This window comes from Labeo rohita, chromosome 8, assembly GCF_022985175.1.
Source record: "Labeo rohita strain BAU-BD-2019 chromosome 8, IGBB_LRoh.1.0, whole genome shotgun sequence".
NCBI lineage: Eukaryota > Metazoa > Chordata > Actinopteri > Cypriniformes > Cyprinidae > Labeo > Labeo rohita.
This window is the reverse complement of record NC_066876.1, coordinates 15,415,758-15,429,267: the sequence shown is the minus strand read 5'-3', so window position 1 is coordinate 15,429,267 and position 13,510 is coordinate 15,415,758. Positions and strand designations below refer to the sequence as shown.

Here is a 13,510-nt window from a genome sequence, read left to right as displayed (position 1 = left end):
TCTGACTTCATTTCCCCCAAGTGTGAATTTCTATCACACAATTCTGGAAAAAAGTCACAATTGTAAGTTTATATCTCACAATTCTGACTTTATAACTCACAATTGTGTTTATATCTCACAATTCTGAGAGAAAAAGTCACAATTGTGAGTTTATATCTTGTAATTCTGACTTCATATCTTACAACTGTGTTTATAGCTCACAATTCTGAGGAAAAGTCACAATTGTAAGTTTATATATCACAATTCTGACTTCATATCTCGCAATTGTGTTTATATCTCACAATTCTGAGAAAAAAGCCACAATTGTAAGTTTATATCTCATAATTCTGACTTTCTAACTCACAATTGCGAGTTTATATATATATATATTTTTTTTTGTTTGTTTTGTTTTGTTTGTTTGTTTCATTTGTGATCAATTTAGATCAGTGTTATTTTATTAAAAGTAATTAAAATTAGAATTAAAATGAATAAATAGAATTAAAATGGAATGCTGTGCAAAGAAATTCATGTTTAATAGAATGTTTTTCACTAAAAGTTAGTCATAAGCATATTGGTAAACACAAAACATTGAGTATTTCTGAAAAAAAAAAAGGAATGTGTAAATAGGTTAAGAATGGGTAACATTGATTAATAATGTTTATGTAATTTATATTATAACTATTTCTGTTGTCATACTTAAATATTTTAATAACTATCAAATAAATATTAAACATGAAATATGTATGCATTTGTTTTAGTTGTAACAAAATCGTATAGAATTTTAAAGTTGATTGGCCATAACATGAAAATAACTATAGTATAATTAGGCTTAAAGGTATCTGGCATTAAAGTGCTCCTATTATGCCATTTTAAAGGTTGCTAATATTGTTTTAATAGACTCCCAAAACAGGTTTCCATGTATGCAAGGTCAAAAAACACTTTAGTTTTCTCCAAAAATAGATTTAATTTTACCTCGTTTCTAAATGATTCATAAACGACTCGTGCGAAGCAGTTCAAAGAATCAGTCTCTCTAAACCCCTCCTTTCCGTGAGCCCTCACTGCTGTGATTGGTCAGATGGCGCAGTCCTTTGTGATTGGTCTACCACGTACAGCGTGTGTCGGAGAACGAAACGCCCTTTGCCATAACTGAATGACAACCCACATACGATGTGAAAGCCGCTTCGTGCGCCATCCTTTATCATTACTCCAACTAATGAGACAGAAACACAGTCAAGCTGCATCAATCACAAAATTTAGACTACAATGGGCCCACAGCTGAACAACAGAACTACAGAAGCGTGAGTTAGCCGGTTAGCAAGACATGTGCAGGGTTGTTACACAACATAACATACACAACTACGTATTTTGAACGCTAAGTACAATCTTTGTAGATTCATTTTTTGGAAGTGAATATAAAACAAATTTACTCTCGCAGCGTAGGATACAGCGTCTTCTCGACATGACGTAAACCACATGGAAATTTTACTGTGTTTGTGGGTGGACATTATGCAAATGTGTTACTTCGTCACTCGTTCAGGCGATTGTGAGCCGACTTTAAAATATTGATGTATCCCTACAAGAAAGCATCTTAAAATTATCCTGAAATTGGCCTTTGCATTTCAGACAAGTATTTTGAAGCTATATTACAGCTTTGTATGGCTTCAGAAGACTTGTAATATACTGCATGAGTCACATGGACTACTTTTTCTGCTGCTTTTGTAGTGTCTTTTTGTAGCTTGACAGCCACTATGAACTGTCATTTAATGGAAAGAGCTGTTTAAAGATTCTTCAAAAACCTTTGACAGCATACGGGTTTGAAATGACATGAGGTTGCTCTTTACTCTTCCTTCAAACAGTTCTTTAGGTACAGCTTTGCAGCGTATTTGGAATTTGTCGAGAGAAAGAACAATTAAAGAAGAACTAAAATGGAATGTAGTGCAAAGGAATTCATATTTAATGAATCTTTTTTTTCTTCAATAATTGGCCGTCAGCATGTTATCAGATATAAAACATACTGAGTATTTCTGGGAAAAAAAATTTATGTAATTAATAATATTTAATTTATATTATAATTTTATATTTATATAAACGTACACTGAATTATTAACTCTTCATGTGGGCTGTTGTAATTAAAATTTTTTTTTTAGACATTTAGACATAGATATGGATGTTTTGCTATGCCCATCATCAACATCCCTTATTAAACATAAATGACACCGTTGTCAGAGTTCAGTGTTCCTCAGATGTCCTCAGATTTGTTCCAGGGTCGTGAATAGTCTCGATTATGACGGTGATGACATAATTCCCTTCACACCACTCAGATCACATTGGTCCAGGCAGAGATGGAGTGAAGGACATGAGGGATGGGCATAGAAAGACATGGCTGCTGCTGTTCACATGCTGCCCTTGCTTTGTTCATGCTGGCAGTGGCTGGCCTGGAGGAAGGCTAACAGGGCCAGCTGCCTGCTCCTGGTGGGATGAACTCTCTGGACATGAGTAGAATTAACCACCATCAGCTATCTAATTATTATCCCCTGATCCAGCAGCACATGGAGTCAGCAGGGCCAGTGTATCCATTACGCTTGATGATGAACACAGCTAGCATAAAGTGTTTTCTGTAGCCACGGGCTGTGTGGGTGACGGGGTTGTGCACCATTCAGAATTTAATTGAGAGCGCTTTTTACTAGTAATTACTGAATCTGAATTGACCATGCAGAATTGAAATTAAAATTACAAAATAAAAAAAGAGTAGAATTAAAATGGAATGCTGTGCAAAGAAATTCTGATTGTTTTTCTCTAATCTAAATATTACCAATTATATTGTTAATTACTCATTTTATAATAGCTCATTTTATAATAATGTTTTATTATAAAATAGACCAGATTACTTAAATTATTCTACATGGGGATGGATTCATAATGATTATGTAATTTATTTTATAACTATTTAAATTATCGTACTTAAATATATTTGAATAAATATCAAATTAATATTACATATTAAATATGTATGCATATTTGATATTTATTGTAAGTAATAGGTATAATATATACTTATAATATAATATATACTCTAATATATTATTTTTTAACTGTTTATATTATCATACATATTTTAATAAATATCAAATTAATATTAAACGTGTATGCATATTAGATATTTTTTGTAAATAATAGGTATAATATTGTAATATCAAATCATATTACTATTATATTAGTAATTATTTATATTATTAATTACTCATTATTATATATTATTATACTGAAATGTTATATGTTTTGTTACTATTATTATATTTTGTGAATTACTTATGTTATATTATTAATTACTCATTTAATATTATTTATTTATTTATTTTTTAATATTAGTATTAGTATTATATTTTGTCATTTTATGGAAAAAACTTCCTAACTACAATGCTGTAATGGAATGAATGTCTTATTCATTTAATGTTTTATATATTATTCATTTATTAATACAATATTAAAAATATTAATAATAAATTAATATAAATTATTAATTAATATTAAACAGTAAATATGTATGGATATTTTATATATATAATATTTTTAAATATTGTGTATATATATATTAATTAGGGGTGTGCAAAGCAGCCGGTATTTGTATCTGTATTTGTATTTGTTGAGGGGGAAAAGTATTTGTATTTGTATTTGTATTTGTATTTGTATTCGAGTAAAATTCAAAATAGGCGTAAAATCCATTTTTTTTTGCGTTACACTTCTACACACTTTTTTTGGCTGGTGGAGGACCAAGAGATGGTTGCCCAAATCCATGTGAGGAGTTTCAACTAAGTTAATGAGTGACGGGAAGCTATGCTAAGGTTAACTGGGGAGTCGCTCTCTAAACGTGGGGTATTAAAATTGCTTTTGAATGCGCGCGCGCGTTTTACTTTCGGTTTCGTTTTAACGATGGCGCTAAACTCGGCGGTGCTGAGCGTCCATTCTACAATACAAGACATTAATTTAACAAACCAATTTAAAAGTGGTGGGACACAAACGGGATTTTGAAAAGTGTGTCCCCAGTGGAAATTACGCCCCTGCGTGAGTGGAGTTATCATTTGATGTGAGTGTATGCCGCGTTGTACAGTATATTGAGACGGAGACGCCAGAATTGCGTCTGACAGAATGTGCGCTGTAGCACAAAATATAGTATATTTCTTCAAAAGCAGATTGTGGAGACATTTTAATTGTCCACAATCAAAAATCGTCATATCACACACCCCTAATTGCAATGTAGTTTGTGCAAATCTGGAACAGAGGTTGGTTGAGAGAGAGAAAAAAACGGCCGGTTCCGAGTTTCAGCGGAGCGCAGTGTCAGTGACAGGGAGTGATCGACGGCTAATATCTAAAATCTGCATTAAAGTTAAGAATGTACAGATTGAGTTTAATTAGTTGTGCAATGTTGGAGAGAACGGCGAAACTGTCACTGTATCAGCTCACAGCAGTCTGGGCAGTAGTTAGGCTAGCGAAAGTTTTGTATACAAATAAAAACAAGTCGCACCACAACGATTTCTCGCACAAATGCTTCCAAATATATTTTGAGGTCGCGCAGATTAAATTTTGGGAGCATATGCGAGGTCTCAATTTCGAGCCCTGCCCCCAACCCCCGACTCCTGAATGTCACTCACTCACTCGCTCATGCGGACATGCACTGCGGTCTCATGAGGAAACGCAGCTTTTTGATATAAAGTTTTTCTTGTTCCCGAATACAAATATGTTTTTAAGTATTTGTTCGAAATAAGTATTTGTAAAAAACACGCTATTTGTGCCTTTCCGAATACCGTATTCGGGTTCGGCTCCACCCCTAATATTAATATTACTGATTTTTTAAATTATTTTTTTAATTTTATTGTATACTTTTTTAATATTATGTATTATGTTATTAATGCTTTAATGTAATGAATATTCAGTTCATGAGTATATTTCATATTCATTAATGGTTTTTATATATAATTTAGTATATTTATAATTGTCTGTATATTTAATAAAAAATATATTTTACATAAGAGGATTAATACATACAAGTACAATTAATTATGTACTTTATTTATTATTTGTTGCAAAACAGTTCTTCTATTTTGTGACAGTCTTATGAGTCTTGGCAATTCAAATTAATTTAATTAATTGAATTGAAATTAATAACTAAATCGTCCAACCCTCAGGCAGTCCTCAGTAATATGTATTAATATATATATATACCCATACTAATATGGGTCAAAAGACATTTTTTTTATTATTTATTGTCAATTTTATTGTCTTGTGCTATTGAAACATATTTTAAATATTAAATGTCCGACATTATATTCTTTGTTTTGTTCTGTATTTCCTAGGGTGGCAAACACAAGATTATGGAGAAGTGCAATCTGCCTCTGACCGGAAAACAGTGCGTGGACCGTATAATCACAGAAAAGGTGGGTCTTGATTTACAAGAGTCATTGATTTTGCCCTTTTAACATTAGGAGACTGCTTTAATCAACACCCCACACCATGTCTAACCAGATTCTGCTGGTAAAGAATAAATGTCATCTATTCAACTGCTTATCACTTCATCAATATAGCGAATCAGCCTCGGATAAAACTTCACCAGTCGCCACAGTGAAAAGCTGTGAAAACGGCTTTGCTCTTTTCTCTTAACGCATGTGCAAAGACATAAGGGACATGACGAATTGTTATGACACTGCACATAAGCAGTGGAAAATGGAAATCCAATTATTGGGCCAACCCTAATCAAATCTCCTGATCGGAGCGACATTACATATCGACTGTTTTTTCAAACCCAGAGCTTCTTAATGTGAATGTTACCTAATAATATTATCAGCCCTGCCACATGGCCTGGGTTCAGGATCCCAGCTGGGTGGAGGAGACTAAGGATTTGTTACAGTCTCATCAAAGAGTCTTACTAGATGGTTCAGGGGCTCTTGAATGATGCTGCTGTTCAGAGCTGCTGGTTTTTATGGACTTGTTGAGCCTGACCTCTCATCTCGCCAGCGGTATCGCTGGACTGTATAACAGCAGTCTTCCTCCTCTCCTTACCTCTTCTCTTTCTCCCCACTTCCTCTCTGTATGCTTTTGTAACAATTACACACCGTGGTTTCCAATGAAAGGATTCTGTCAACATTTGGAAAGGTTAGACCTCTCCAGCTACACTGCCACCACCTTCTGTTCAGCCTGTGTTTGTCATGCTACCCTGCTGTTCAACACAACCCCTGTCTGTCAGCCTAACAAGCTGAGCTTTAGCTTCGCTTGTAAGCAGAAACTTTCACCTGTTTAACCCTCATGTTCTTCAAGACCCCAAGGCCATTTTAATACCTCAAGAAACATGTTTAGCATTCAGATATCTCCTTGATACTTAGTGGCTTTTTTAGTATTATGAAAACATATTATAAAGAACTGAATGTAATTTCTACTTGAGCATTCTTTAACTAACAAATTGTTATATTTTGTCTGTTTAGGGGCTCAGAGGTTACCGATTTTAATTAGCAGATCAGAATGATTTCTAAAGAATCATGTGGAGACTAGAGTAGGGATGCTGAAAATTCAACTTTGCCATCACAGAAATAAATTACTAAATATTGTATTCCTGTGAAAATAAACAAAACAAAAACAAAGCCTTTTGTTCCAAGCATATTTTATAATATCTAGTTCTGTTTATTATTTAATTATTTAAATCTCCTGTTTAAAAATAGGAAAATAAACACTCTATAGTTGTATATATTTATACATGATATAGTATGTACTGTATATTAACATATTAAAGGAGAAGTTCACTTCCAAAACAAAGATTAACATATAATGTACTCACCCCCTTGTCACCCAAGATGTTCGTGTCTTTCTTCCTTCAGTCGTAAAGAATTTTTTTTTTTTTTTTTTTTTTTTTTTTTTTTGAGGAAAACATTTCAGCATTTTTCTCCATATAATGGACTGCTGTGGTGCCCCGATTTTGAACTTCCAAAATGCAGTTTAAATGTGGCTTCAAATGGTCCCAAATGCGGTTGTAAACGATTCCAGCTGAGAAAAAAGGGTCTTATCTAGTGAAACGATCAGTTATTTTCATTAAAATAATACAATTTAAATACTTTATAATCTCAAACGCTCATCTTTCCTTTTTCTCCCTGAACTCTGTGTATTCTGACTCAAGACAGTTAGGGTATGTCCAAAAACTCCAATCAAATTTTTTCCCTCAACTTCAAAAATCATTTCAAAATCATCCTACATCGCTGTAGAAGTACCGACACAGTCTATGCAAAGTGAACATGCAAAGAAGATCAAACACAAAAAGGTAAAACAGCGATATAGGATGATTTTGAAGTTGAGGGAGAACATGAGATGGGAGTTTTTTGACATACCCTAACTGTCAGAGTAAGACAAGATGAGCGTTTGGCATTAACAAGTATATAAATTGTATTATTTTTTTTATTAAAATCGTAATGCTAGATAAGACCCTTCTTTCTCGTCTGGGATCGTTTACAACCGCATTTGGGATCGTTTGAAGCCGCATTTAAACTGTATTTTGGAAGTTCAAAATCGGGGCACCACACCAGTCCATTATACGAAGAAAAATGCTGAAATGTTTGCCTTAAAAAACATAATTTCTTTACGACTGAAGAAAGTAAGAGATGAACATCTTGGATGACAAGGGGGTGAGTACATTATTTGTAAATTGTTGTTCTGGAAATATTTACGTGCTTTTCTTCTTTTTCTGCTCCCACTCGCTGTGGTGAAACAGTTATAAAGTATTGTTCTTTTAAATACTTTCCAAAATTTCAGAAATTAATATGCATGCAACTGAAGTACAACAGTTACTGTACGGTCTTCGGCAGTGGTCAAAAAGGTATTAAACATTGAGTTTTGAATTGATTTCTTCTCGTAAACTCAGAAATGGCAGTTAAATTACCACACAACCTTGTTGTTTGTCAAACAACAGTAGGTTCACCTGGGGATTTTTACGCGGGTGGTGAGAGATAAACACTGACATTCTGTATTCAGACGGCAATAAAATCACCGACTAAGCCCTGTAAATGGTGAAAATAACTTGCGTCCCATTGAGAAACAATTACAGTCTGACTAGGGCTCAGGACTGCATTAATTTGATCAAAAGCATATTAAAAATAGTAATACTGAGAAATATTATTACATTTTAAAATAACTGTTAAAATATATTTAGTAATTTTTTTGGTGATGGCAAAGTTGAATATTCAGCATCATTACTCTAGTCTTCAGTGACACATGATCCTTCATAAATCATTCTAATATGCTGATTTATGGTTGAAGAAACATTTAATATTATGATTAATGTTAAAAACATTGTGCAGTGGAAACTGATCTTTCTTCAGTTTTCTTTGATGACTGGAATATTTAATAGTACAGCATTTACTTAAAATAAAATTCTTTAAAAAAAAATTACAAATCTTACTAACTGCATCCTATTGAACAGTTAATGCATTTTCTTTCTTTCTTTTTTTTTTTTGCACTGTGAGCCCAAATAGAAACTTCTCTAAATAAATTAATATCTGTTTATAATACATGTTTTGTTTATAATACAACAATTAAAATACTAAAAATATTTTTCATATTTGTGACCCTGGACCTCAAAACCAGTCTTAAGTAGCACAGGTATATTTGTAGCAATAGCCAAAATTACATAGTATGGGTCAAAATTATCAATTGTTCCTTTTATGCCAAAAATAATTAGTAAATTAAGTAAAGATCATGTTCCATGAAGATGTTGTGTATATATTATTACTACTCAAAAAAAGTTTTATGCATTGCTAAGAACTTCATTTGGACAACTTTAAAAGAGATTTTCTCAATATTTCGAGAATTCTTTGCACCCTCAGTTTCCAGATTTTCAAATAGTTGAATCTCGGCCAAGTATTGTCCTATCCCAACAAACCATACATCAATAAAACGCTCATTTATTCAGCTTTCAGATGATGTATAAATCTCAGTTTCGACCCTCATGACTGGTTTTGTGGTCCACAGTCACATATGTAGCAATTATCATTAACCAAAGTTAATAAATGCTGTAAAAGTATTTTTCATTGTTAGTTTGTGATTCCTAATGCTTTAAGTAATGTAAACTAATTGAGCCTTAATGTAAAGTGTTACCAGAGTTACAGTAATATCCTCTGTTATATCGTCTTTTTATGTCTTTCTGTCTTCAGTCGAAAATAAATTAAGGTTGTTGAGGAAAACATTCCAGGATTTTTCTCCATATAGTGGACTTCAATGGGGGCCAACGGGTTGAAGTGCGGGGTCCAAATGGGGGCCAACGGGGTCCAAACTGCAGTTTCAATGCAGCTTCAAAGGGCTCTACACGATCCCAGCTGAGGAATAAAGGTCTTATCTAGTGATGCCGATCTGTTTTTTTCTAAAAAAACAAAATATATATGTATATATATATATATACATATTCTTTTTAACCACAAATGCTTATCTTTCACTAGCTCGACTTCACACATTATGTAATCATGTTGGAAAGGTCCCGTGACGTAGGCAGAAGTACTGACCCAGTGTTTACAAAGGGAACGTGCAAAGACAAGGTACATAGACAAAGAACTAACCCCACGTAATATCATTGCGCCTGGTGCACCCAAGGTACGGCAGCAAAGTTCTTTGATTATTACGCCGGAAAGAGAGTATAGTTCCTAGCCATATCGGCCTAGAAAATCGAAACTTTTCATTTTCCATTGGACTTAGTACGCGATGTAACCACAGAAGAGTAAAGTTTTAAATAGGAAAAATATCTAAACTCTTTGGTCATTTTTGAGCGAGATGCTAACGGTCTAATCAGATTCAATGATCTATGCTAAGCTATGCTAAAAGTGCTACCGCCAGACCCTGAGATCGGCTAAATGGATTCGAAAACGGTAAAACTCAATTGTTTAACTCTAGGGGAGTTGGAAAATGCGCCAATTTTCAAAAAAAGTGGAGTGTTCCTTTAAGCTGCTTTTATGAACCTCTCACAAAAATATTAACAAGAAAGAGTGACTGTTAGCGCCAGTGAATGAAACTTAAAATATGTGCTTCATATGTTAGTTCATGACTTCGTATTAAAAGATGTTTCATTATGAGGTGTTGTCATAGAAAAGGAATCAACACAGGGCAAACATCCTTGCTTCCTAGAATGCATATGAATCCAAGAATGGCTTTCTGAGCCAATTTGCCACTTGTCATCTCAGCAGCACACATATCTCCAGCGATGGAAGTTTTTATATAAATATTGCTGGCAAGCTGTGATGTGATTACGCCATCCATCTTGCCACGTTTGACTGTTCATTTCGCTTTCCCCTGATTGTTGAAAAAAAAAAGTAAACAAGCATGCAGCACAATATCTCTGAGGAGAAAAACATTTTTTTGGACTGTCAGAGTTTACGGCTGGGACTCCGGCAGGTAGATTAATCCTATTTGCCTACATTGTTACACACCCAAGCAAATCCTCCAGCAATTAGAGACTCTCATTCAGGTGGAAGAGAGGATACAGAGACAGCAGGCTCAAGGCAAAGCGTCAGCAAGCGTGCTGCCCGTGGCAGGTTGTGCTCCACAGGTATTGGGTGAAATGAGACTACAGTAACATTAGATCTGGGTCACATTGAATGTTAACAACAGCCTGCTGGTTTCATGCAAACATGCATGATTTGGTTCAGTAATGGCCTTTAGCATGCACTTTACCTCTTGCAGGTCATTGTGAACCAAATCATGTACGTGTCTTGACTAACAAACGTGTTTATTAACAACATACTGTTTTATTAGTACAATAATAGAATAAAATGTTATATTAGAAATGCCAGAAACTCCTCTAGCAGTTTGCAGGTTTATATTCCTATTTTTCCAGTATGGTCTCAGACTTTTTAGATACATTGTTTTCTTTTTATCACATCACAAAGTGCCCTTTTCTCTGCTTTTTTTTTTTTAAACCACATTGCCTTTCTCTACCCCAATCCGACCACATCCTCAAGGTCAGAAGAGTTCACTTACACATGGCTGCACATTTGATGGCACTTCTGTCATGGTCACATTGTTTTCCTTTCTTCTCCAGGCCGTTTTTGATGTGGACAAGGACAAAGGTTTAACCCTGATTGAGGTTTGGGAAGGTCTGACACCAGATGACATTAAGAAATGCACAGGGACTGAATTTGAGGTGAATGACACAATTGATGAATTACAGAAACACTTTGCACCATATGTAGTTAGTATATTCCAAGATGACATTTCACAACACACAAAGCTCTCTGATACTTGCTTGAATGAAATATAGTGCCATAATTTGTCTTTTCTGATTATTTTCTTGTTTTTTCTTTCCTAAACAGGTCTCTCCTAACTTGAAACCAATGCAGCAAATTTAACGGTTTTAGAAAAAGTGCTTTAGGCAGTTTAGACAGCTGATGGAAACCACACACTTGTTAAATCCCCCACGCAAATCCTTTTAGAGCTTCAACTGAAGATTTGTGAGGAAATTTCACTGAAGCATGTTCAAAACAACAAATATTGAATAAGGTCATCAAACCATCACAATATCTTCATCTGTTGAAATCTTTTCCATGAATGTGCAGTAGCCTGAACGGTTGATTTAGCTTTATCAATATCAGCTTATTTATATGCAAAGGATTTGTTAGAATATTGTCAATAGGTTAAACAAAAAGTATTGTACAAGAACAGTCTACTTTTCATATTTAAATTTTCCATTTGCCATCTAAATCAACTGTAAAGGTCTGACGCCTTAAATGTTCTGTCTACAGTGTGTACATATTATTTGTACAAAGCAATAAATGTCCATTAATGACTCAAGCAAAAAACCCATCTTGTGTTTTTATATTAATTAAATGCAGTTGAACCCTCATATTATTCAAGCTGACTTAAAGGGGTCATGACATGGATTTTTTTTTTTTATTATTTTAATGTTCCTTGAGGTTTGCTTATAATTTTAATAAAGTTTTTTTGCAAACACACTATGTATGTATGTGGAAAAATTATTATTTTCAACCCTCTGACTAAAATGACCTGTATTAAGGGGCGGGTCCTTTAAGGCTTCTCAGTATTCGACCACTGTTATGATTGGCTAACGCCATTGCATAGGAAACAGTATCAACACCCCGTCGCTATTGCATGTGAGTGTTTTGACAGCATATTCAAAAGAAAAGGGTCATTTCCAGATTAAGCATTATAAAATCATTTACTTACCATTTGTGATGCAGCTACAGTCAAATATAGTTCCGCTGCTTCTTTCAACTAATTTTTCTTTGTGAACTCTCCATGACACTGTGCCTCGTTTACAAAACAAAAAGCTCCAGACATTCCTCTGACACGATCCGGGATGCCAAACACATCAAAGCGAACGTTTTTCACTCCATTTGTCCTATCGAGGACAGACTCAAGCGCATGGACGCTTAGAAAGCAAACGTGCATCTATATGCTGTACCCAATGAAGACAAGATAGCACCAGTGATTGTAGTTTCTGTTTGCTTTTGATGCGACGGGACACTTGCATTTAGCGTAATCAAGTGATCAGCCGTTGAGTGACTGAACGCCAGTGGGTGGGGCCTATGGTATGATGATGACACTTCCCAAAGTCCCTTTCAACCTCCATATTTACAACGTTTTCGGGCAGCTCACCCAAGACCAGGTCTTGTCTGAATGGGGAAATCCTGAAATCTCTAAAACCGCTTGCTGAACTTGCAGTAAATTACAAATCGGCAACAAAATCAGAAATGAACTGCCCCATCATGAATGTTGTTTCTTATGCTCAAATAGCATTTAAAAAGCTAATTTTTCAAGCTAGACCAGCCAATGCACATGCACAGCAATAACGCAGTTATGACTTATTCAATGGGAACTGGCACTTCTAACCGTGCAGTGACGCAATGAATTTACCAATCTTTCATTTAGAAGGCGGGACTGTTCCGCCATATTGCACATTGTAGTTTCACCCATTCATAAGTATAGGAGTGAACCTTCTTTGTATTTCTATAGTCTTTGCTATTCCTCGATGCTTTGCTCTGGAGGCAGTGTTTATGCAAATGTTTGGCCTGGGTGACGTCATCTTGCACCTCAGATCCAAACCAGCCATTTTTAGAGCTTGATTAAATAAATGCTTTGTTAATATTTAGAAGCACAAGCTACAAAACCTGCAGGATGTTTTAATGGTACAAAGACCTCTTATATGCCTCTTATAGGAAAATTTGATTTTTCACGTCATGACCTCTTTAACATTATCTGTGAAACACAAAAGATTGTACATCTGTATAGTTTATCAAACTCTTTGAGGATATTCACGGAAGCTCTGTAATTGTTTTTCATTTGCATTGCATCTTTACACTTGTTGCACAACCGTTTGTTCATAACGCCACTTAACAATCCAGACTTGCAAACATATACAGCGACTGTGTTATTATCCAGCGTGAAAAGGGTGAACGATGCACAGATCCAGATACGTCCGCCCTGTTTCTCAGCACAAACAGTAATTGTTCATCAAATGAATTAATTAAATCCGCACCGAAGTCTGTCAAATTGC

At 34.7% G+C, this 13,510-nt stretch overlaps 1 protein-coding gene across 3 annotated transcripts in view; it reads left to right on the top strand.

Moving 5' to 3' along the window:
- Positions 1 to 11,641, top strand: part of oxct1a (3-oxoacid CoA transferase 1a) — a 67,207-nt gene extending 55,566 nt beyond the window's left edge. Inside the window, exons 15-17 of one of the 3 annotated variants that reach the window (XR_007828267.1) lie at positions 5,331 to 5,411; positions 9,165 to 9,339; positions 9,447 to 10,676. Coding sequence is in view for 2 of the 3 variants with exons in the window: in XM_051117347.1 (XP_050973304.1) it covers positions 5,331 to 5,411; positions 11,039 to 11,140; positions 11,310 to 11,345 (219 nt within the window). In the remaining variant the exon portion in view is untranslated. Of the gene's footprint in view, positions 1 to 5,330; positions 5,412 to 9,164; positions 10,677 to 11,038; positions 11,141 to 11,309 lie in introns of those variants that run through there. The other 2 variants (XM_051117347.1, XM_051117348.1) reach the window with 2 other exon arrangements.
- The last annotated feature ends 1,869 nt before the right edge of the window (positions 11,642 to 13,510 follow it).